The following is a 25,144-nucleotide window of genomic DNA, read 5'->3' on the forward strand; positions in this document are numbered from 1 at the left end:
AGAAAAGAAAAAGAAATCCCCAAAAGAGGCAGGCACAAAGCGGGGGCACAAGGGGAGCTGCCCGGCAGAGGTTGCTTTTTTTCTTCTTGTGGGCAAGTGGAGGGGGGGAGAGAGAAGGGAGGAAGAGAGTGTGAGAGAGGAAGAAAGAGAGAGAGAAATGATAGAAAAAAGGGGAGAAAAAAGAGAAATGAGAAAATGATTGAAGCATAGTGACAGGAAAGAAAGAGAAAGAGACAGAGAAGTGACTCTTGGTGATGACGTATGACGTCATCGGGTGGGAAAAACCGTGGTATAGCAAAAAAACCGTGGAGTATTTTTTAATTAATATTTTTTGAAAAACCGCGTTGCAGCGTTTCGCACTAATCGAGACCGTGCTAATCGAGGGATCACTGTATGCAGTTAAGGAAGTAGCTGGCCTTAAGTTAAAGAAAAACCTAAGGTGCGACAGCTTTTGTTCAGGGTTTCTTTGGTAGCCAACTTTACCATCTTCCTTACAGATTAATATTAAGATGATTGTGGGGTCTTTGCAGCTCTTTATGCTTGGTTCTTTTCTTGCAGATGTTCCCTTCCTCAACTAGGTAATATCAGCAGTGCGCTGATGTGTAGCACTGATAATGAATGTTACCTAGTTAGATTATGAAACTTTGCAAAAAAACCAAGCAAATTCAGGGAATTTGGTTTGTTTTCCTGGAAACTACACAACCACCCAAGTTACTAGACATGACTCCAGATTTCTCTGTGGTAAAAAAAGACACTTAGGAAATGAATGTAAGATTCCCTTGAGCGGGTAACAGGAAACTTCAACAAATATTTTTTGCCATCAGGAAACTGCTATTGATTGAGTAAAATAGTTTCAAGAATTGCTCTCCATCACTACCCCACCAATAAAGAAGGAAACTTGATTTAAGCCACCTATTCCTCAGCAATAAAGAAGACAGTTCCAGCCTCCTATTCCTCCTAAGCAAAATATTATCTAGTTTTTGAGACCATGGGGGCTTTTAAAACTTGCAGGCCATTGAACCACAGTGACACAGTGGTTAGAGTGCAGCACTGCAGGCTACTTCAGCTAACTGCTAGCTGTAGTTCAGCAGATCAAATCTCACCACCAGCTCAAGGTTGACTCAGCCTTCCATCCTTTTGAGGTGGGTAAATGGGGATCCAGATTGTTGGGGGCAATATGCTGACTCTGTAAACTGCTTAGAGAGGCTATAAAGCACTGTGAAGTGGTATACAGTGATCCCTCGAGTATCGCGAGGGTTACGTTCCAAGACCCCTCGCGATACTCGATTTTTCGTGATATAGTGGTGCGGAAGTAAAAACACCATCTGCGCATGCGTGCCCTTTTTCCATGGCCGCGCATGCGCAGATGGTGGAGTTTGCGTGGGCGGCGGGGAAGACCCAGGGAAGGTTTCTTCGGCCGCCCAGCAGCTGATCTGCGCGGCTGCGTGGCAGCAGCGAGGAGCCGAAGATCGGGGTTCCCCGCCGCCCACGCAAAGGGGAAACCCCGATTTTTGGCTCCTCGCTGCTGCCCCGCTGCCGAGCAGATCAGCTGCTGGGCGGCCGAAGAAACCTTCCCTGGGTCTTCCCCACCGCCCACGCAAAGGGGAAACCCCGATCTTCGGCTCCTCGCTGCTGCCCGCCTGCCGCTCGCCCGCCGCTCGAGAGCAAGAGGGGGAGAGATAGAGAAAGAGAGAGAAGGAAAGAAAGAGATGAGAGAGGGAAGAAGAGAGTGTGAGAGAGGAAGAAGCAAGATAGAGAAAGAGAGAGAGAAAGAAAGATGAGAAAGGAAGAGAGTGACGTCATCGGGTGGGAAAAACCGCGGTATAGCAAAAAAAACGTGGAGTATTTTTTAATTAATATTTTTTGAAAAATCGCGATATAGCGTTTCGCGAAGATCGAGATCGCGAAAATCGAGGGATCACTGTATAAGTGCTATTGCTATTCTCAGCTCCCTCCCCCAAATTTTGACACACCATATATTAGCCATGCCCCTGCATCATCTAGCAGGCTGTCTACCCCCATAATTTTTTAAAAAAATTACCTGCTCCATTTCTATTCACACATACAGTGGTACCTCTACTTACGAACTTAATTTGTTCCGTGACCAAATTCTTAGGTAGAAAAGTTTGTAAGACGAAGCAATTTTCTCCATAGGAATCAATGTAAAAGCAAAGAATGCATGCGATTGGGGAAACTACAGGGAGGATGGAGGCCCTGTTTCCTCCCAGGTGATTCCTAGAGGCCCCATGGAGGCTTCTCCCCGCCTTTTCTGACCCTGTTTCCTCCCAGGAATTCCTAGAGAGGACCCACAAAAGCTTCTCCCTGCCTTTTCTGACTCTGTTTCCTCCCAGGAGATTCCTAGAGAGGCCCCATGGAGGCTTCTCCCTGCCTTTTCCGGTTACAGGTTCGGAGGCTCGGATTTGTAAGTGAAAAACAGTTCTTGAAAAGAGGTTAAAAAAATCTTGAACACCTGGTTTTTATCTAGAAAACTTCATAAGTAGAGGCGTTCTTAGGTAGAGGTACCACTGTACTATGGAACCTCTATTTGTATTAATCCTATGCTTTTTAAAAATGAATGAGAACTACAAAAAATAGAGAGTAAACACTTACTTGCTCAAATCCACCCAACAGCTCTGTAGTATCCATAGAACTGTTCATCGGCAAAATTTTTAACTCATGTCCTGTTAGATATGCCAGTAACTGAAGCAGGCTGGTCTTGCCAGCAGCAGCTGGGCCTACCAAGATTACCATCCAGCTCATCTGTACACATTTCATGATGGCTTCCAGGGGCTGTAGTGAATGGTGGAGAAGTGACAGATTTCTGCCTGGAGGTGGGACATAATTGGCGCGGGAAAGGACTGAGTAGCCAACCTTCAGGAAAAACAAAAACAGCATTACTTTCATGTGTAAACAGGGAGAAATAGAAGGGAAAACAAAATAATACTACAATAGTAACAGTTTTTGTTTCCTTTTACCTGAATGTCATAAGGTGTGATGTAGAATTGCCTACTTCCTGTACAGGGGTTACAATTCTGCCCAAAAATGTCCTTGAACAGAGACACTATCTAAATAGATAAAAAAGAAGAAACCAAATCACTTTCATATTGAACAATGCATTAACAATGAATAATGTTCATCCTCCCTTTGAAATCATCCTATGAACTACAGTGGTACCTCAAGATACGAACCCCTCGTCTTACGAACAACCCGTGATACGAACCCGGGGTTCAGAAAATTTTTGCCTCTTCTTACGAACGTTTTTCGTCTTACGAACGCCAAACCCGAACTTCCGGGTTCGGCATTCCGGAGGCTGCTGGGAAGCCCCGCAGCCCGGCTGTCACCTTTTAAAACAGCCGGGGGGCTTCCCAGCAGCCTCCCGAAGCTGAACCCGGAAGTTCGGGTTTGGCGTTCGGCTTCGGGAGGCTGCTGGGAAGCCACCCGGCTGTTTTAAAAGGTGACAGCCGGGCTGCGGGGCTTCGCGGCGGCGGCGGCGGCAGGTTGGTAAGACGGAAAACGTTCGGGAGGCCGCTTTGGGTTTTTGGCTGGGAGGGAGGGCAGGAGGTCCAGCGCTGAGGAAGGGAGTCAGGAAGGTCCTCCTGCTCCCCCCTCTGCGAAAAACACAAAGACGGTCTGCCGTCGCCTGACAGGCAGGGCGGAGCAGCATGGAGCAAACAGAGTCTGAAACCGCCAGGGGCTTCAGCTTCCCATTGCTCCACGGGCGGCAGCAGACCACCTTTGTATTTTTGGCTGGGGGGGAGGAAGCAGGAGGTGCAGGATCGGGCGGGCGGCGGGCGAGGCGTGACCGAGCGGGCCCGGCTCAGGCTCCAGCTAGGACGGGCAGCGGCTGGGCGCGGCGGCGAGGGTGCGTCCGACTTGGGGCTGGCGGCGCCCGACGCAGCAGGGAACATCAGCGTGGGAGGCAGGAGAGGACCAGGCAACCGGAGCAGCGTCGCCGCTACTCCCGGCTTGGCTTCCCTCGCCGCCGCAGGCAACGTGCGTTGCGATCTTCTGGGCCGGCCAGGCTCAGCGGATCAAGCCGCGCCTCCTGGGCCAGGCAGCTGCTTCCGTCACTGAGCCTGTCCGGCCCGGAAGATCGCAGCCCGTGTTGCCTGCGGCGGCGAGGGAAACCGAGCCAGGAGCCGCGGTGATGCTGCTCCTGGCTTGGCTTCCCTCGCCGCTGCAGGCAACGCTCGCTGCGATCTTTCGGGCCGGCCAGGCTCAGCGGATCAAGCCGCGCCTCCTGGGCCAGGCAGCTGCTTCCGTCACTGAGCCTGTTCGGCCTGGAAGATCACAGCCCGTGTTGCCTGCGGCGGCGAGGGAAACCGAGCCAGGAGCCGCGGTGATGCTGCTCCTGGCTTGGCTTCCCTCGCCGCCGCAGGCAGTGGCCACGGCTCCCCCCAGTTCTCCCGCTGACCCTTTCCACACACACACACCATCCCCAGCCTCCGCGCCGCCGGTTGGCTGTCATCTTCTAAAGAAGCAAGAAGAGGAGGAGGAGCTGGGCGCCGGTGGTGGTGGAGGAAGGCGCCCAGCTCCTCCTCCTCTTCTTGCTTCTTTAGAAGATGACAGCCGGCCGGCGGCGCAGAGAATGTGGTCCGGAGGCTGGGAGGGAGGCGGAATACAGGGCTGGGGTCCCCCCAGTTCTCCCACGGAGGAGGAGGAGGAGGAGGGAGGCCAGGAGGGAGGGAAGAAATCAGAGAAGACGCACGTACAAACAGCCCTTGCGTTTCCCTCCCTTCCCTTCCCTTCCAGTCATTGCAAGCCGGACAGTAACTGTTGACTTTTCCCTTAATCCACCCACGAGGCTCCCTCCGGGCAGCCTGCGCTGTCTCCCCCGTCTCCCCCCCTCCACCCACACCCGAACAAAATCTGAATGCCGGCGGAAATGAGGCAAAAGGGGTGAATTTTGGGCTTGCATGCATTAATCGCTTTTCCATTGATTCCTATGGAAAACTTTGTTTCGTCTTACGAACTTTTCACCTTACGAACCTCCTCCTTGCACCAATTAAGTTCGTATCATGAGGTATTACTGTATTACAGAATATCTTTATCCAAAACTTTTCTTTCCCAAAAGGACCATATGTAATCCTGGTGCAGACATTTAAAATCACCTGATTCAAGGTAATCTGTCTCATTTTTAACACTTGAGGTTGTTTACTGCCAGACATTCCATAATTCAAGAGAGTAAAATTTGATTTTACTCATGACAATAAAATTTGATTATGCCCATCTGAGACTAGTGTATGAAGTGTAACTGACCGAGAATTGTGAATAATTTTAAAGGCTGTTTTTTTAAGGATCTAAGGAGTTGCATAATCTGTTAAATTATTCACTCAAGTCGTAACTCAGATAAATTGCCAAAGCTTGGGAAGAAGATCGATAAGACCTCAATCAATCAATCAATCAATCATCAGATTAAATTTTGGAAACTCCGTGATCCAAGTGAACATATGCTTGCATATATACAAAGAAACATATCTACGTATGTATGCAATTTTTCCTTTTGCTAGGAGTAGGCAGCTTGGAAACCTCCAAAATTTCACTTCTTTATTCATGTTATATACCACCAACCTACTAAAGTATTTTTTTTTTAAAAAAAACCCAAAGCTGGAATATAAAGATTCCAGGCCATATTCTATACTTATTACAAGAGGCTGAGCCTCAGTCTCAAAGTCAAGTTTCCTTTTTACCAATACTACTTCCATCTACGTAATCTAGATTTAATTTCAACTGATTCTCCCTGGAGTACATTTAGTCAATAATGAAGGAAGGCTGACAATTATCCATTTCTGTGAACTTCAATGGCAAAGGGCTCTAAAATTAATTATCAGTAATGTATTGATGGCATCTAGTTCTAAAACTCTGGATGACTTTCTCTAACAGATTTCATATAGGTATTGAACAGCATCTCTCATAAAACAGAACCATACACAACACCAAATAGCAAGTTTTCTTAGTGAGATTCTGATCTCAGTTTCAAGTCAATATTAGCCATTCTACCTAGGAATCCCAGCTACTGAGCACCAACTTGAGAAATAGATGCTGTAAGTGTATGGGATTCTTTCTATTATACCCAATGCACCAAAATATATATAGCTAAACTCAAGCTTTTTGGGGGAAAGGATGTCTTAACAGAAATCATTTTAAATTATACAATTGAACACAATATGACAAATCATCATATACAAGACAAAGCAAAATCCTAAAATAAGAAAATAAATTCTCTGTGCTCTTTACCATTTCTCTGTCTCTTTTTGTTCTCATTCTTTCTCCGTATATCAAAAACATGTGTTTGCCAGGGTCATAAGTCTCAGGTGACTGGTCTATAAGCATTAGCTGACACCATCGGAAAAGGTCACGCAAGTTAAATTCCCAAGGTGAACCTTTATGTCCCCACTTCTTCTCAATTGTAATTTCTTGATCAATCTAAATAAAAGCACCAGTACAAAGGATTACAAATACCAATATGACTCAGAACTTAAAACTATATCAGAAGGCCATACCTCTGCATTACATTTAACACATATACAATCTCAATTTATAATCTCATTATTCATCCTTTCACATTGAGCCATCAGTGGTTAAAATGCAGTATTGCAGGCTAACTCTGCCCACAGCCAGTTCAATCCTGTCCAGATTGACTCAAATTTCCATCCCTCTGAGATCAGAAAAATGAGGATCCAGATTGTTGGGGGCCACATGCTGACTCTGTAAACTACTTCTTAGAGGGCTGTAAAGCACTATCATGCAGTATACAAGTCTAAGTGATATTGCTATTTATCCTATCACAGTTTGAGGCATTATATTTACCTTGTTATTGAATTCAACCATCTTCTCAATTATTTCTTTGTCAATGGCTGGAAAAAGTGTATTCCCGATATATTCCATATCTGATGCAGAAAGTGGGTCTATATAAACCTGTGCCATTTTTAAAGGGGGGGAGAAGTATTATTATAGACAGAAGACATGTGTATTCTAGAGATATAATTGCTTTGGCAATGCTGAATTTGACAAAGACTCCCATCAATATATTGAAATAAAAATACCTTACTACAGAATCAGCAAAAATGTAGTACTCAGGTTTATGTAGATGGTGTAATTAAAATTCATTTTAAAAGAAATGTTAAAATAAAAGGGACAATGGAAGAAATTATGAACTTGCCTGTGTGAATCTATTCAGAAATGACTTAGGTAATCCTTTTCTGCCACCTCCTTGCATGTAGGGATTCTGGCATCCAAAGATCTTTGTCATCTTGTGTTGAACATCAAAACTCATCCCCAATTCAGGTACATAAATCTCTGCCCGGTGGTCAAAACAGGCATTCAGGCCTTCTAATACTGACTGAGAAGCCAAGTTCAGCTATTTAAGACATATCAACATAAAAAGGTTACATTCCCCTTCTTTTTGAAAAATAAAAATAAAAAGTATACAATATGGATTTATTTTGGGCCAGTTACTCTCTCTCAGTGCAACCACCTCACAGGGTTGTTGTTGTGGGAAAAACAAGAAGAGGAAGGAGTATTACATAGGTTTGCCACCTTGAGTTACTTATAAAATAATAAAAGTGGGATTACAATAAAATGAAATAAAATCTTCCCACATTTTGACTTCATCCAAACCTTTTGCATTCAGTGACAATGGTGTGGTGTGTAAGACAGATAGATAGATAGATAGATGGATGGATGGATGGATAGATAAGATAGATGTAACCTGTACTCACTTCATCTAATACAATCCAGTGTCCTGCTTTCAGTGCTGCAAGCAATGGTCCATCACGCCAGGCAAATTCCCCAACTTTGCCTCCTTCAACAGGTAGATCTGTGCCAAACAAATCTGTTATATCCTGATAAGCAAAAAGAGAGATGACAAGCTTTAAAAATATGAAATAGTGGCAATTTAAAAAAAATCCATCCAGGCATACAACATTTTGAGACAAACAAAAAATAATCAGTAATACTCTATTGGAGCAAAAAATAAATAAGAATCTAGGTTTTGTTTTTTGCAATCAGTGAATACCATACACACACAAATGCACCAGTATTCCAGTTTAGCTGACTTTGAATGGGTTGTCACAGCATTTTGAAGTTTCTGAATATTGCAGCCAACACTTTGGGAGACTCCATGGACCTTGGCTGCTATGTCCAGAAACTTCAAAACATTGTTAGCAATTTATAATTTTTAAGACTGTGATAGTTATGATTCTTGACAAATGTATCTTTTTCTTTTATGTACACCGAGAGCATATGCACCAAGACAAATTCCTTGTGTGTCCAATCACACTTGGCCAATAAATAAAGAATTCTATTAAGAGAGTAATTGTGCCAATTCCAATTAATTTTTTAAAAACTGAATGTTTAATTTTTATCCCGCCTTTATTACTTTTTCAATAACTCTACTTGGAGAACATATTTAATAATCCTTCCTCTTATTTTCTTCACAATATTATGAGGTAGGTTGGGCTAAGAGAGAAAGTGATTGACCCTAAGCTGGCTTTCCTGCCTAAAGAGGGCAGGGAAAATATTTACTGACCCCTCGCATCCTGGACACAAACTGTTTCAACTCCTATGCTCAAAACGTCGCTACAGAGCACTGCATATCAAGACAACTAGACACAAAAACCAAACGCCATCACTCTACTAAACAAATAATTCCCTCAACACTGTCAGACTTTTTACTAAATCTGCACTTCTATTCTACTAGTTTTTGTCATCATTTCTATCATCCTTTTCCTCCCACTTAGGACTATATGACTGTAACTTGTTGTTCATATCCTAAGATTTTTATTAATATTGATTGTTTCTTCATTGCTTATTTGACCCCTATGACAATCATTAAGTGTTGTACCACATGATTCTTGACAAATGTATCTTTTTATTTTATGTACGCTGAGAGCATATGCACCAAGACAAATTCCTTGTGTGTCCAATCACACTTGGCCAATAAAATCCTATTCTATTCTATTCTATTCTAAAGCACGATTACAAATCCAGTCTTCTGGTTTCCAGGCCAGCACCTTAGCCACTAGATCAAATGAAAATGTTAAGTTATGTCCTTATTTAATTCTCTACTTTGGGAATGTGATCCTTAGCATGCCACTCAAATGCTAGGGACAATTTTTGAGATAAAAAAAAAAGAGTTGGACAACTTTGCTGAACATCTGCAGTGCGTACAACCTTCTGGCAAAGAATATAAGAAGCACTGTTATATACCCGTAAGAGTAAGTAAGGTTATCTGCAGCATACAATATTTGAGGCATTTGGTTTCCCATTTAAAGCTCCTGCCTCATTCTTTACAGTAAATATAATTTTGTTGTTGTTGTGACAGGGAAGGATATTTAAGTTAAGATATGAAAAAAAACAAAATAAAGCACCCCTGGCCTCAGTGAGATTAATAATTGTATCATTATGATAATTTATGTATGTATGTATGTATGTATGTATGTATGTATGTATGTATGTGTGTGTGTTTGTTTGTTTATTTATTTATTTATTTTTTAGATTTGTATGCCGCCCCTCTCCATAGACTCGGGGCGGCTCACAACACAATAAAATAGTTCATGACAAATCTAATAATTTACAATTTAAAATATTTTTTAAAAAACCATTATTAAGCAAACATACCATACATAAATTGTATAGGCCCGGGGGAGATATCTCAGTTCCCCCATGCCTGACGACAAAGGTGGGTTTTGAGGAGTCTGCGAAAGGCAAGGAGGGTAGGGACAGTTCTAATCTCTGGGGGGAGCTGGTTCCATCGAGTCGGGGCTGCCACAGAGAAGGCTCTTCCCCTGGGGCCCGCCAACTGACATTGTTTAGTTGACGGGACCCGGAGAAGGCCCACTTTGTGGGACCTAATCGGTCGCTGGGATTCGTGCAGCAGAAGGCGATCTCGGAGATATTCTGGTCCAATGCCATGAAGGGCTTTATAATATAGAATATTTCCAATAATTACTTCTGAAAAGCTGAGCAGAGCACAGAGTCTATTGTACATGTGAAAAGGAAACAATAAACTCTGGGGAAATTGTGAAGATTAGATATTTTCCCCAGGAGTCAAAAGATAAAAAATGCTACGTGAAATCTGTCTCTAAAGCAGGAATATCATTCATTTACTTATCATGTTTCTAAGCTTCCTTCTTCAGTGAGTAGTATTTTAAGAGTTAAGAGGAGTACTGAACTCTTGACATTTGTAAAAGGTTTTTTTTTTTTGCATGGTCATAAATGCCAAGCTGCACAACAGCCATCTGCCTACCGTTTGTTCAGAGAGATTGATTCTACTGAGGTAATTTCCTGAAGCCTTGGCCAGGGCAGCCACTAAGCTCGTCTTCCCAACGCCTGGAGAGCCTTCCAAGAGAATAGGTTTGTTTAGCTGCAAGGCTCGCAACAACCGCTGTGCATTCATTGAAGTGGTTCCTGCATTCAGAGCATAGTCCAACAGATTGTTTTTCTGGTAATGTGGGCCTGTGGAAAACAAAGATTTATTTATTTATTTATTTATTCATTCATTCATTCATTCATTCATTCATTCATTCATTCAATTTTTATGCCGCCCTTCTCCTTAGACTCTTACAACATGTTAGCAATAGCACTTCTTAACAAAGCCAGCATATTGCCCCCACAATCCGGGTCCTCATTTTACCCACCTCGGAAGAATGGAAGGCTGAGTCAACCTTGAGCCGGTGATGAGATCTGAACCGCTGACCTGAAGATCTACAGTCAGCTTCAGTGGCCTGCCATACAGCACTCTACCTGCTGTGCTACCCCGGCTATCAAAGTAGCATATGGAAAACTCCTGTTCAATATTTCAAATAATCAATCATGCCCTTCTCTAGGATATTCTGTTTTATCCCTGATTTTTATTCCATTTGAACTTTCAGCTGCATCCATTGAGAAAGTTCAGTTCTCAAGGGGCCAATTTTGGAGTTTCCTGTGACTTCCAAGATCTATTTCCTCTATTTAAGACTCCCTCACTTTATGTGATTTGTAGTCATTAATTACATAAGCAACACTGAAATGCCTGAAAACTCAAAGAACACCTTTTATTACAAATAGGAGAATCAAAAGTTTGAACATTCTCTTATTAACTCCCTCATAACTCCATGCATATTAAAATCCAGCACACCAAAGAGAAAGGCTAAAAACATTCTTCTTCACATTTTATCCTCTAATTTGCAGAGGCGGTACATTTTTACATAGGGAATTGTGCAAATATTCATTCATTCGTTGCCTTTATTACTTTATAGATAATTCAGGATGGTGAACATAAATTTATATTCCTTCCTCCCCTTATTTTTCCAACAACCACCTAGATCACTGAGAGGACCTCTCCACAATATGTTTCTCTATGTCTAAAGAAGAGTCATTTCATACAGTCTGCTATCAAGTCAGTAAATTTATAATAACAGATTCTTGCCTCTTGGTATATAAAATGGATGGATCCCAACATAATTCTCCATCCAAATCATTTCCCTTTCTCTTTCCAGATCATACATTCTCAGTTCAATCGTCTGATCATCACTGAATCGCACAATTTGGGAAATTTTTCTATACAAGTAATCTAGACATTTTTCACGAGCCAGGGCGGTTGAACCAGAAGAACAGGACATTGTGCCTACATTAAAAAAAAAAACATCATCAAAATAATGAAAATAGTGAGAGTTTATACAACATTTTAAATTAACCATTACTAACAAATTTGAATGCTTTTTAAAAGCAATCCTATACCTACAACTAAAATAGATTATTAGCAAACTTGCAAAAACCAAAACACTCGCCAATTTAAAATTGCGATTATGTATCATTCATAAGAAGAAGGAAACATGTGGACAAATAAGTCTTTGGTCAGGAAAAAGCATTTCAATATAGAGGTTTATTCTCCAAAGTGGGCAGGCAATACTAATAATACCCACCTGTATTAATAACTTATGGTATTTCATTTTAGATAGTCCAGATGATGTCTACTCCGAAGGATTTCCCTCCCCCCAAGCATCCGACTTTCCAACCCGCCTCATTGATCTATTCATGACTGCTCAATACAGATCCACCCATCCACCCAACTCCTTCCCTCGTATTCTGCACCTAAGCCAACACACACACATAAAATTATACAATGATTCTGGCTCTATCCAGTATTCATAACATTCACAAAAATATCCCATGCATAATGATTTGTTCAACCTTGTCAGCCCCACTAGAACATATACAGGTTGCCCTCGACTTAAGATCACAATTGAGCCCAGAATTTATGTTCCTAAGTGAGAAATTTATTAAGTCAAGTTTTGTTCCATTTTACAACTTTTCTTGCCGCATTTGTTAAGTGAATTGTTCCCCACTGACTTTGCTTGTCAGAAAGTTGCAAAGGGGGATTCCATGACTCGGGGACATTGCTACTGTCATAAATCTGAGTCAGTTGTCAAGCATTCAAATGTAAATCACGGGACCATGGGTTTGCTACAACAGTCACTTATGTGGAAAACGATCATAAGCCACTTTTTTCAGTGCCTTTGTAACTTTGGCCACTAAACTGTTGTAAGTCGAGGACTACCTGTACAGTAATCCCAATTTAAGTTCAGAAAGTGTTCAACCAAGGCAGGCTGTCTCCACTGCTAAATCATTCTGCCATGAAGGAAAAGCCTGAAGGTTTACCTGAGCCAATGCCATCAATATATACGAGACATGCAGCGTGGACAAAGGTTAGCACTGGAGAAACACAAAAGAACTGGCGTTTCTCTGGACCATCAAGCATTCTGGCTTGTGCCATAACATTCATGAAGTTGACCCAGGACAAAATATTCCGGATGCTGAGAATACAATTATGCCCAAACTGTTGATTACTCAGCCAATCTATGAAATCCATCATGAGTATCGCTATATCCACTTCTATGGCAAGCAGGAAGGGAAAGAAGAAAATACAAGAATGAAATAAATATACATAGGGAAAAGGGTATTTGTGATTGTACTTTTAAAATACATAAACCAATAATCAGAAAACTTTTCTAGGGAAGCTAATAAGGAAAGTCCAAAGATAAAAGGCTGAAAAGTTCTTTTAAAAGCTCTCCGCATTCATAGCTGAACGTACAAGCATAATTTTTGAAAAACCCTTCAGGACCAGTTTCTTATCCAACTTATGGTCACTAGCTACAGTCACCCCTATCTGCAAAAACGAGGATCAAAGTAACATTGAAAATTACAGACCAATCTATGTTGCATCACCTGCAAAGTCATGGAATCAATCATAAACCAATCTATTATCCGCCACCTAGAAACCAACAACCTACTCTCTAACAAACAATTTGGTTTCAGAAAAAAATATCCTTGTAACCTGCAATTCCTACACTGCAAAAACATATGGACTACACATCTCGATCAGTGTAAAACAATAGACTCAATTTACATAGATTTTTAAAAAGCTTTTGAGTCAGTGGTACATGACAAACTTCTTCTGAAACTCAAATTCTATGGCATCTCTGGTCCCCTTCATGATTGGATAACTGTATTCTTGTCAAACAGACAACAAGTGGTTAAAATAGGGAATGCCCTATCAAATCCTGCACCTATCAACAGTGGTGTCCCTCAAGGCAGCCTTCTAGGATCAACATTATTCATACTTTACATAAACAACCTCTGTGATCATAAGTAACTGTGTTATCTTTGCTGATGGTATTAAATTATTTAATACCACCGACAATATTGTCACCCTTCAAAAAGACCTTGACCATGTATCAGAATGGTCAGACAAGTGGCAACTTCAAATCTCAACCAAATAAATGCTCTGTCTTACATATCAGCAAAAAGAATCAGAACACAAAATACAAGCTTGGAGGACACGGCCTTGTAGATGACCCTCACTCTGTCAAGGACCTTGCAGTATTCATATGTAATGACCTAAATGCCAGAGCCCACTGTAACAGCATTGAAAAAGGGCACCAATTAATCTAATCCTGCGTAGCTTTTTCTCTGACAATATTAATCTACTAACCAGAGTATAAAAACATTTGCTAGGCAAGTTCTTGAATACAGTTCACCTGTCTGGAACCTGCACTGCATATCAGATATCAATACAAGATATCGAGAGAGTCCAAAAATATTTCTCAAGACAAGTTCTCCATTCCTCTGCTGGCTACAGAATACCTTATTCCACCAGACTTGAAATTTTGGGCTTAAATAGCCCTATTGTCTAATTTACCTGTATCTACTTTGCTAATTTTTATGTTTATACCAATACCTACTCTCTTGAACATACTTGACAAACAAACAAACAAATAAATAAGGTTTGAACACCTATAAAATGCAGTCAACAGATTTCTTGGCAAAAATGCATGGGACTAGTCACTTGTTGAAAGCTAGCTCGCTTCAGATTGGGGATTAAACATTTTTTCAGTGAGATTTACCTCCATTTTTGGGGGATAGACAGAGTCCTGGATAAAGATTATGTTTAACAATCTGTATTAAATCCTCACGGCTATTACTTTGCGGACACCATATTTCAGTAAACCTATTACGCAGAGCGGGCGATAGCTGTAGACAAGAAAATATACCTGAAGTTAGTCAGCATATCACAGCTATAATTCATTAGCTTATTGTCAGAAAGATTCTTTAAAGATGTGATGTATGTTTAAAAAAAAAATAGAGAAGAGATCAACATACTTAGTTATTGGTTCTGGCAACTATATCGGTATCACACATGCAATAAAACATAAGCAATTCTTCAAACTATAACATCACAAGTGTAATTGGCATGATGGTAATCAAAACACACAGCTAAATGGGACCTCATTACCTCTTTTTTTCCAAAATCGCCCCCAGGATTCATTGTAGCTAAAATGCGAAATTTCTTTCCGGCAGTCAGCAGTTCAATTTCGCTGTCCTCGCTAGCCTTCTCTGCGATCACCAGTGTTTTTTCAGTTTCCAGGACGCTAGAAGAAAAACCCCAGAGGGATTGCTGAATTACTGTACTGCACTAGACAGTGGAGAAATTTGTGGCACTTTAAAATTAACCAGGTAAATATGGTATACATTCAATATTCTTCCAAGTCACTATAAATCCTATCCCCTTCCTAATGAAACAAAACAAAATGGAAACACAATAAATAAGCAAGATTTGATCATCCTAACAATCAGAAGAAACTGGAATGTGACAGTACAGTATTTAATCTGAATTGGTGATAAACTGCAGAGGTCTTCAAACTTGGCAACTTTAAGACCTGCGGCCTTCAACTCCACAGAAGTTGAAGTCCATAAGTCTTAAAGTTGCCAAGTTTTGGGACCCCTGAACTAAAGCAGGATTGAAATGTCCCATTTTTGGGTGCATACCTATTAAGTCTTTCTAGAACAGAATCATCTGCTAATGAAATCTCATCCATGAGAAAAAAGCCGTCCTCTCTCATTGCTAGAACAAGGGCTCCATCATGCCATTCGAAGAGCCTAGAACTGTCAACTTCATCCTATCAGGGGGGGGAAAAGGATATTTAACAAAAACATTGAAGTTCTTTAAGCTCTTGGTTGTACTCAGCATCTTATAACCAACTGACCTTGTCCTTTGAATGCTGTCTAACTGGCCGCAGTCCCCCAAGGAAGTCTGATGTCTCCATGTGCAAGTGGCAGTTCACAGAATACAACTTCTGATTTGCTATAGCTGCAAAGATCTGACAAATAGTTGTTTTGCCACACCTGCATAGTAAAGTTGGTAAAGGTCAATTGCATCAAGCTTATTGTCATCTGAGTAGTTGCTAATGATGGCTAGTGGTCATTATTGGGCATCCTCCTCGATCCACAGCTCACATTAGAGAAACATCTTTCAGCTGTGGCAAGGGGGGCGTTTGCCCAGGTTCGCCTGGTGCACCAGTTGCGGCCCTATTTGGACCGGGAGTCACTGCTCACAGTCACTCATGCCCTCATCTCCTCGAGATTTGACTACTGTAATGCTCTCTACATGGGGCTACCTTTGAAGAATGTTCGGAAACTTCAGATCGTGCAGAATGCATGGGCTTTCCCAAATATGCCCATGTTACTCCAACACTCTGCAGTCTGCATTGGTTGCCGATCAGTTTCCGATCAAAATTCAAAGTGTTGGTTATGACCTATAAAGCCCTTCATGGCACCGGACCAGATTATCTACGAGACCGCCTTCTGCCGCACGAATCCCAGCGACCGGTTAGGTCCCACAGAGTTGGTCTTCTCCGGGTCCCGTCAACTAAACAATGTCGTCTGGCGGGACCCAAGGGGAGAGTCTTCTCTGTGGTGGCCCCGACCCTCTGGAATCAGCTCCCCACCGGAGATTAGGATTGCCCCCACCCCCCTTGCCTTTCGTAAACTCCTCAAAACCCATCTTTGTCGTCAAGCTTGGGGGAACTGAGACATCTTCCCCTTGCCTATGTAGTTTCTGTGCACAACATGACTGTATGTATGTTTTTATTTACTTGGGTTTTTTAGATTTTTTATATGTAAAATTGCTATTTTAGATTTTAATTACTGTATTAGATTTGTCTCTATGTACCGTTTTTATCACTGTTGTGAGCCGCCCCGAGTCTACGGAGAGGGGCGGCATACAAATCTAATAAATACAAATACAAATTATGGTGGAGATTGAATGTCAAAGTGAATAGTGCCACTTCAGAGGGAAGAGCAGGGCAAGAATGCAACGGGAGAAGGCATATCAGGTTCTGAGTTGCCGGTTCTTAGAAGAATTCTTTTTTTTACTACTCTCTTAAATGTTACTTTACAAGCTATTTCTTGTTCTTCCATCTTCAAAACACAAAAAAGCCATGCTGTCATTGTTTTACATTTGTGTTTGAAGTGCTTCAAAAGCCAATAAAAATTGAAATAAAACAAATCAAGAGCCACTGACAACTAGGGAGCCTTCAGTTTCCCTACATGCTATGTGCTTCAGTTCAAAAGTGAGCTTAGCGAACAAATAGTTTACCCTGTATCTCCAACCAGTAGTACAGGTTCACCAAACTCCAAAGCTCGGCCTGCTAAGATTGCAAGCCTCCTCATTCCTTGAGTCCATACAATGTGGCTGAATTCCTGGTCCATTCCAGGTAGCCCAGCACCTGATGCAAAGGAGATTTAAATAGAAATAAACAGAGCAAGAAACTAGAAATGAAGGAACATCAACCAAGCATTAAATTATTCTAATAAATCCTGAATTTGACAGGATTTCCAATTTCCCAACTTTCCCATTTAGGAAAGTTATATTAAAATGTCCACTGTAATCACAATGGTAGTTAAAAACTATAGCCCCAGTTATTACAAAATTGAATTTTTCTGAAGGCACAAAGAAAGGGCAAAATTGATTTCTTCGACATTAGCCTATAGAAATTGCCTGGTGCTTTTATCATAGTTTTGATTGTTTTTGGCATGTATGTATCTATGTATGTATGTATGTATGTATGTATGTATGTATGTATGTGTATGTCCCCAGCCAAAATCAATCAAAACCATATATATACACCAGGGTGATTCGACACGAAAATATGTAACCCTTCCCTGGTGCAGAGCTGAAGGGATTGGACACTGTAGCCTAGAGGATAATTCTCTGCCTTACAAGGCAAAGGTTGCAGGTTCAAGTCCCAGTGGGTATGGCTAGCTGATGAGGCCGAAATAAGGCCGAAATAGATCTATCCTAGTCTCCCTTAATTTTCAAATTCAGCAAAAAAACATGTGACATATATATATATATATACAGTGATCCCTCGAGTTTCGCGTCCTCGAGCATCGCGAAAGGGCTATATCGCAAGTTTTCAACCCGGAAGTAAACTCCACCATCTGCGCATGCGTGCCCTTTTTTCTATGGCCACGCATGCGTAGATGGTGGAGTTTCCCGCCGGGCAGATAAGCTACTGGGCGGCTTCCCTGGGTCTTCCCCCTCTTGCCCCGGTAAGACCCCAGCGGCGGCGCGAGCAACGGCGTGGGCGGGCGGGCGGCACGCGCGGGGACACCCCAGCTCCGCTTCCCAGCTGGGAAGCGGCCCCAGCAACGCGCGCGCGCTTGGGGAAACCCCAGCTCCGCTTCCCAGCTGGGAAGCGGCCCCAGCAACGTGCGCGCGCTTGGGGAAACCCCAGCTCCGCTTCCCAGCTGGGAAGCGGCCCCAGCAACGGCGTGGGCGGGCGGGCGGTGCGCGCGCGCTTGGGGACACCCCAGCTCCGCTTCCCAGCTGGGAAGCGGCCCCAGCAACGGCGTGGGCGGGCGGTGCGCGCGCGCTTGGGGAAACCCCAGCTCCGCTTCCCAGCTGGGAAGCGGCCCCAGCAACGGCGTGGGCGGGCGGGCGGTGCGCGCGCGCTTGGGGACATCCCAGCTCCGCTTCCCAGCTGGGAAGCGGCCCCAGCAACGGGGTGGGCGGGCGGGCGGTGCGCGCGCGGGGAAACCCCAGGCGCGAGCAACGGGGTGGGCGGGCGAAGGGCGGGCGGCGGTGGAAGTAAAAACACCATCTGCGCATGCGCAGATGGTGTTTTTACTTCCGCACCGCTACTTCGCGAAAAATCGATTATCGCAAGGGGTCCTGGAACGGAACCCTCGCGATAATAGAGGGATCACTGTACACACGATTACATATATTATATTATTTATTTTTGCTGATAAGTGAAAAGGAAGGGAACCTAGTATAGATCTATTTTGAGCTTGTTATGCTCTCATCAGATAGACATACCCTTACTGGGATTTGAACCTGTAGCCTACTGCATACAATTTAGACATAAAATCAACTCTCTCCATCTATCTATCTATAAAGAGAGAGGCATATTTGGGCCTTTTCCCGTATAAGACTCCTTGCAACGATTCGATGAAGTCCCACTCATCAACTTCAGGCTGTGTGCTCGTGCGAACAAAGTGTGCTCTCCCCTAACATCTTTTTTGCCCATGATTGTGTATGGGATCATGGGCAAAAAAGATGTTAGAGGAGACAATGTGGGTACCTAAGGAAGGGAGGAATAACAACAAGCAGGAGAAAGTACTGACAAGTACACTCAAAGCAATGCCTCACAACCCTATTCTACCCAATGGGGAGAGAAAGAGGCAATACGCAAAAGCTAAAGAAGCAACAACAATTCCACCTGTTTACATGACTAAGTTAGCAACAACAAAGCTAATTACAGGAGGGAAGGAAGGGCATGGGCCTGTGGCGCGGGCAATGAGCATATTGAGCAGCATTATATAAGATCAATTATGTTTTCAATGGGGATTTTAATACTCTGATGATGTTAGTAGAGGACTAACAAAATCTTACTAATTTTATTAGCTTTTAATACATTTTAAACATTCCGGAGATTGTGATGGCTGTTGCATCTTCATTTATAAATACACCAGGAACTTGCATTTTTAGGACAATTCTTGATACACACACACACACACACACACACACACTACATGTTCTAATATTCTAATATGTTCCAATATGTAATATTATTGGTTTCATCTTGGTGTGTAAATTATTGAATCATCAAGAATCAATTCTACAAACTGACCTAGCTGCTTTTTCACACTTTCTTCTGAGAAAAGATACTGGAGATCCAGTTTTCTTTTAAAATATTTTTCAATGACTCTTTGGATAATATCCACTTCTTCCTGCTTTCTGACTCTTCCTGCCAAAAGCATAAATCCTAAGAACAAAGAGACAAGGATAATGATTACTTTTAAAAGAGAGAGAGAGACAGAGACAGAGGCTGTTTGGAATAGTGGTTAAGCTGCTGGCCTACAAATCAGAAGACTGAGTTCTAGTCTTGCCTTGGCCATGAAATCAGTTAGGTGATTAGCCACTCTTTCTCAACCTAACCTATCTCACAGAGTTGTTATCGTGGCAAAAATTGAAAGGAGGAAGGAGAATTATGTGCGTTTACTGCCTTTTAATAAAATAACAAAGGTGGAAGAAAAACGTAATAAATAAATATACAGTGGCTTTTGATATTTTGTTTACCAGATTGCAGAGAAAGAAGAGAGAGAGAAAGAGAATAGATAGATAGATAGACAGACAGACAGACTATATTTTTCGGACTATAAGACGCACCAAGATTTCAAAAAGGTAAGTAAGAAAAAGAGTTTTTGTCCTCCCCATCCTCCTAAACCCTCTGTGTGCCCCATATTTGCAAAAAATGGACTCATTTTCACCCATTTTTTTGTAAAAAATACAGGGTGGGCAAAGCTTGGCAGGCCCGCCCAGAATTGCTGGAGGCTAGGGAAGGCAAAATCACCCTTTTTTTTTTTTTTGCAAAAGAAGGCCCGTTTTTGCCCCCCCACCCCTTTTTGCAAAAATGGGAGTGTTTTTGCCTTCCCAGACTTCTGCCCACCTCATTTTTGCAAAAAACGGGCCTATTTTTGCGGGAGTGGGGCTTCAGGAGGCCAGAAATGGCTGTATTGGTGTACAAGCAGTGATGGACTCCTACGGGAACGGTCAGGAACGAGGTTCCGGTAGCAATATTTGGAGCTCTGCCCCAGAGCACCCAATTTACTCTGAAAGATGCTGAAACAAAATGCATAAGCCACGCCCACAGTGTGGTAGTAAAAATTTTGGTAACCCATCAAAGTATACAAGACACACCGGCATTTTCTCCCTCTTTTGGGGGGGGAGGGGAAGGTGCATCTTATATTCCAAAAAATATGATAGATAGATAGATAGATAGATAGATAGATAGATAGATAGATAGATAGATAGATAGATAGATATCTCAAAAGAGGAGGGAAGTCTCACCATCATTAGCTAGATGCTGAAGCCAGTCGTAGTGTTTTTCTGTCTGTTCTTCTAGTCGGTACCTTTCTCCCCAACGAAACAGGTCACGGAGAGTAATGAAGCCATGCTTGCCTGCAAACACTGATGAACCTCTGCGGTAAGACTAAAGAAACCAACAAAGCAAGAGCTCTCTATTCAATATTGCATTATGTGCCCACATTCAGACGCCTTAGAGTACCTTATCCTTTCCGCCACATTCCCCAGATTGGCTCAATTTAAAGGCCGCTTTATGTATGTCTTAATTCACTGGAATTCTCATTATGGGCAAAAAAGATGCAGATGGCCTGTATGACATCAGAGAGAAACAGCTGCTCAAATGGGATTTTGGACCCTTTGCTTAATATGATATCCTAGAGCAGGGAATATGATATCCTAGAGCAGGGATCCCCAACCCATGGTGTATGGACTGGCTCTTGTCTGGGGCATGCCAGTAATTGGGCCGTGCAAACAAGCAAAGCCCCATCTGCAGGATGCAGACAACAAGCAAAACCACGGTCTCTCTGGTCTATGGGGAAAAAAAAAATCTCTATGTAACTGGTCCTTGGTGCCCAAAAAGTTGGAGGCCCCTGTCCTAGAGGCTTACAAGAGAGAGTTATTGTATCCCCTACTACTCAGGAAAGGCAGAGAGTATGTGATCTAGATCAGTGATTTTCAACCTTTTTTGAGCCGTGGCACATTTTTTACATTTACAAAATCCTGGGGCACACCACCAACCAAAATAACACAAAATGACTCTCTTAACACAGTACGTATTATACACCATCAGGATAGACATAACCAGCTAAGGCTGAGGATTCATCTAGTGGTGGCAACATTTCCCTCCAGTCCTGACCAAGATTAGAAATCGGGACCATAGGAAGGAGTAGCAGCTTCAACTACTCGCCGCGGCCACACAATGACAAGTGCACTGCAGCCCGAGCGGGGACTTTCCTGGATGTGGATGAGAGGCGGCCTGCTATTGGTTCATCGCTAGTGGTTGGGATGAATCCTAGAAGGTGATTGGTCAGTGAGTGTTCCCTGTGCCTCCACTCTTCCTGTCGCTGATAGCTGGAGGGATTGTGAGGGGAATGTTTATGTTTGGATGGAGGCGGCTGGCATCGGGCTGGATAAATGGCCTCCGCGGGCTGTATCCGGCATGCGGGCCGTAGTTTTGGGACCCATGTTTAATTTCCCCACGGCACACCTGACCATGTCTCACGGCACACTAGTGTGCCATGGCACACTGGTTGAAAAACACTGATCTAGATAATGGCGCAAGCAGTTGTTTCCTTTGGTTTCATTCAGTGGCTGAGCCCAAAATCAAATATCATTTGAGGGTATCGCAGAACAGGAAATATAAGAAGAAAATAAATCCCCCTCAAGCTGGGCCTAGCACAAGCTGAAGCATACCAAACAAATGTGAAATGGGATGAGAGGGGAGAAAAGTGCGTTCTTTTCTCTGCCCTATGTAGCCAAATTTATTTCTCTTATTTACATAAATGTCCATCAGACAATGAGATCCCCCTTGGAAAAGATACACTTGAAATTCAATTCAACCTACTGTTTGCTTCCTCTTAAGAAAACAGAATAATTTTCAATAATAATAATAATTAGCAATACCTGTAGTTCCAGCATGACTTTGATCAATTTGCTACAGTAAGAAGGTGGAAGCTGACATCTTTTGTGCAAAATGTTTTCCAATTCTGTACTGGGTAACTCATCAAAATGCAGCTCCGCAAATCTATTTCTGAAGGCTCTAGATAAAACCTATAATAAAGATTTTAATTGAAACAGTGCCCCCGGAAGTCCTAGCAGTAAAATAAAAATAAAGTTTATTCTTTGTGCTTATCAATAATTGTTCAAAGAAGATCAGCAGTTATTTTTGTGTGTGAAAGATTTCAAATTCATGGTGAAATATTTATTCTATGGAAATTAAGACAAAGCACACCTTATATAGGTGCGTCTTTTATGTTATAGCAAAAGAACAATAAATATACTGAGATTAAAGCATGTGTATGTATTCAGAAACCTGTTAATAAATGTGGAAAGGAGTTGTCCAGAAATACAGATCTATGTTACAAATACTTCTTTGCAGTTCTCTCAGATCAGGATCATGCTCTTGGCCATCACACTTAATGGAAAAAACCACTTTCAGTTTTTCTGTCTGTATCATACTGGTAGTGAGTTCAGTGTTTAATTAGAAAAAAAAATATTTATGATTACAGGCTTCTCTAAGCAATCATGAATACTCCTATATATAATTGGAATTAAAAACACATACATCAGATTAAAAAAACAATAGATATACAGTGATCCCTCTATTATCGCGAGGGTTCCCTTCCAAGACTCCTCGCGATAATCGATTTTTCGCGATGTAGGGTTGCGGAAGTAAAAACACCATCTGCGCATGCGCACCCTTTTTTTCTATGGCCGCGCATGCATAGATGGTGGAGTTTGCGTTCCCCGCCGCCCACGCAAAGGGGAAACCCGATTCGGCTACTCGCTGCTGCTGCGCTACCGAGCAGATCAGCTGCTGGGCGGCCGAAGGAACATTCCCTGGGTCTTCCCAGCCGCCCACGCAAAGGGGAAACCCCGGCTCCTCGCTGATGCCCGCCGCTCGCCCGCCCGCCAGCAAGAGGGGGAAGACCAAGGGAAGGTTCCTTCGGCCGCCCAGCAGCTGATCTGCTCGGCGCAGCAGCAGCGAGCAGACGAAGATCGGGGTTTCCCAGCCGCCCACCTAAAGGGGGAACCCCGGCTCCTCGCTGATGCCCCCGCTCGCCCGCCCGCCGCCCACCAGCAACAGGGAGAGAGATAGAGAAAGAGAGAGATGGAAAGAAAGAGATGAGAGAGGGAGGAAGAGAGTGTGAGAGAGGAAGAAGCAAGATAGAGAAAGAGAGAGAGAAAGAAAGATGAGAAAGGAAGGAAGAGAGTGACGTCATCGGTGGAAAAATCGCGATATAGCGTTTCGCGAAGATCGAGATCGCGAAACTCGAGGGATCACTGTACATATTTCGTAGAATCTTTTGTCATGACAAGCAACTCAATTCATGTAAACTTTACATTGGCTTTCTTCAACCAGATAGGGGAATAACTCTCATTGACCAGTGTATGTTAAAATGGTTACACAAATACCAGTAAAAATCTTTTCTCAAATACTTTCCAGCTATCCTGAACATCAAGTCGGGTCTTATTAAAGTTTTACAAGCAATAAAATAGAAACAGGATTGGCAGCCGTGCCTTTTATATCGTCTCTTCCCTTTGTTAACATATTTCAATAAACTGTATTATCACCCTCATTCCTCAGCAACCTGCAATCACAAAAATACCCAGACCTCATTGGAAGGTATTTTAATATGTATATATTATATGCATGCATGCATAAATACATATATAGAAACATAGAAACATAGAAGACTGATGGCAGAAAAAGACCTCATGGTCCATTTAGTCTGCCCTTATACTATGTAAGTATGCATATGTGTGTATATGTGAGTGTGTTTGTGTATGCGTACACACACATATATTTTCAGGATATAAAATGCTAATTTGATCACAAAAGGGACAGCTATTGTCAAATGCTTGCTATTTATATGCAATGTATCATAGTAAGAACAGAAACCTGAAGAGATAAGGATCTTAGGACAGTCAACAAACCTTCCTGCCTCCATAGAGTCCCGGAGGATTCTGGGTTGCAAACAGCATGAATCGTGGATGAGCTTTGATGGTTTCTTGAGTCTCCGTAATGAACAGCTCTCTGTTGTCATCTAACAATCTGTTCAGTGCCTCTAAAACATCGGTAGGTGCCAAGTTCAGTTCATCTAAGATAATCCAGTATCCCTTTTGCATGGCATCAATGAGGACACCTTTAAAGTAATTGCCAAACAGTACGTGTGTGTATTTTATTTACATTTTACAGTGAGAAGCAGTAAAAAAAATTTGGGGGTGGGGGGAGAAACAAAGAATCAGAATGAGAAGGGACTTTAAAGACTCAAGTTCAATTTTTAGTTCAATTTTTAAACAAACAAACAAATAAATAAAGACATTGAGTTCAACACCGTATCCAGTGCAGTATCTGCTAGAACAGTGTTTTATAACCTCAGCAACTTTATGATAGGTGAACCTCAGCTCCCAGAATTCCCCGTTCAGTATGCTAGCTGGAAAATTTTGGAATTTGAAGTCCATTCATTTTAAAAGTTGCTTAGATTGAGAAATACCATGCTAGAGTATCCACTGGAACACTTTGCCTCCATAATACAAGATGGTTTTTGCAGTAGCTTTCAGAGTTTTAAGGTTGTTTTTCTCCTTCATGAAGGGTGAATGGGTATAAGTGTTAAGATAGGTTGAATAATTAATACAGTACATTGTTGTTCTTTGTATTTTCTTTTATCTTATCACTAATGGAGACCTGTTATCCATTCAGAGTTAGACATGCCTAGAGCAGCATACAAA

At 42.4% G+C, this 25,144-nt stretch overlaps 1 protein-coding gene across 1 annotated transcript in view; it reads right to left on the reverse strand.

Moving 5' to 3' along the window:
- The window catches only part of MDN1 (midasin AAA ATPase 1), a 136,653-nt gene that overhangs the window by 83,191 nt on the left and 28,318 nt on the right, over positions 1-25,144 (reverse strand). Inside the window, exons 25-42 of the mRNA XM_070733209.1 lie at positions 24,350-24,558; positions 22,316-22,462; positions 20,678-20,819; positions 19,458-19,592; positions 16,919-17,048; positions 15,528-15,666; positions 15,310-15,440; positions 14,777-14,912; positions 14,388-14,514; positions 12,643-12,876; positions 11,411-11,608; positions 10,250-10,458; positions 7,722-7,844; positions 7,163-7,360; positions 6,811-6,918; positions 6,238-6,426; positions 2,976-3,065; positions 2,611-2,871 (exon numbers count right to left, since the gene is read on the reverse strand). Of these exons, the coding sequence (XP_070589310.1) occupies positions 2,611-2,871; positions 2,976-3,065; positions 6,238-6,426; positions 6,811-6,918; positions 7,163-7,360; positions 7,722-7,844; positions 10,250-10,458; positions 11,411-11,608; positions 12,643-12,876; positions 14,388-14,514; positions 14,777-14,912; positions 15,310-15,440; positions 15,528-15,666; positions 16,919-17,048; positions 19,458-19,592; positions 20,678-20,819; positions 22,316-22,462; positions 24,350-24,558 (2,906 nt within the window). The remainder of the gene's footprint in view (positions 1-2,610; positions 2,872-2,975; positions 3,066-6,237; positions 6,427-6,810; positions 6,919-7,162; positions 7,361-7,721; positions 7,845-10,249; positions 10,459-11,410; positions 11,609-12,642; positions 12,877-14,387; positions 14,515-14,776; positions 14,913-15,309; positions 15,441-15,527; positions 15,667-16,918; positions 17,049-19,457; positions 19,593-20,677; positions 20,820-22,315; positions 22,463-24,349; positions 24,559-25,144) is intronic.

The sequence above is a fragment of the Erythrolamprus reginae genome, chromosome 1, assembly GCF_031021105.1.
Source record: "Erythrolamprus reginae isolate rEryReg1 chromosome 1, rEryReg1.hap1, whole genome shotgun sequence".
Lineage (NCBI taxonomy): Eukaryota > Metazoa > Chordata > Lepidosauria > Squamata > Dipsadidae > Erythrolamprus > Erythrolamprus reginae.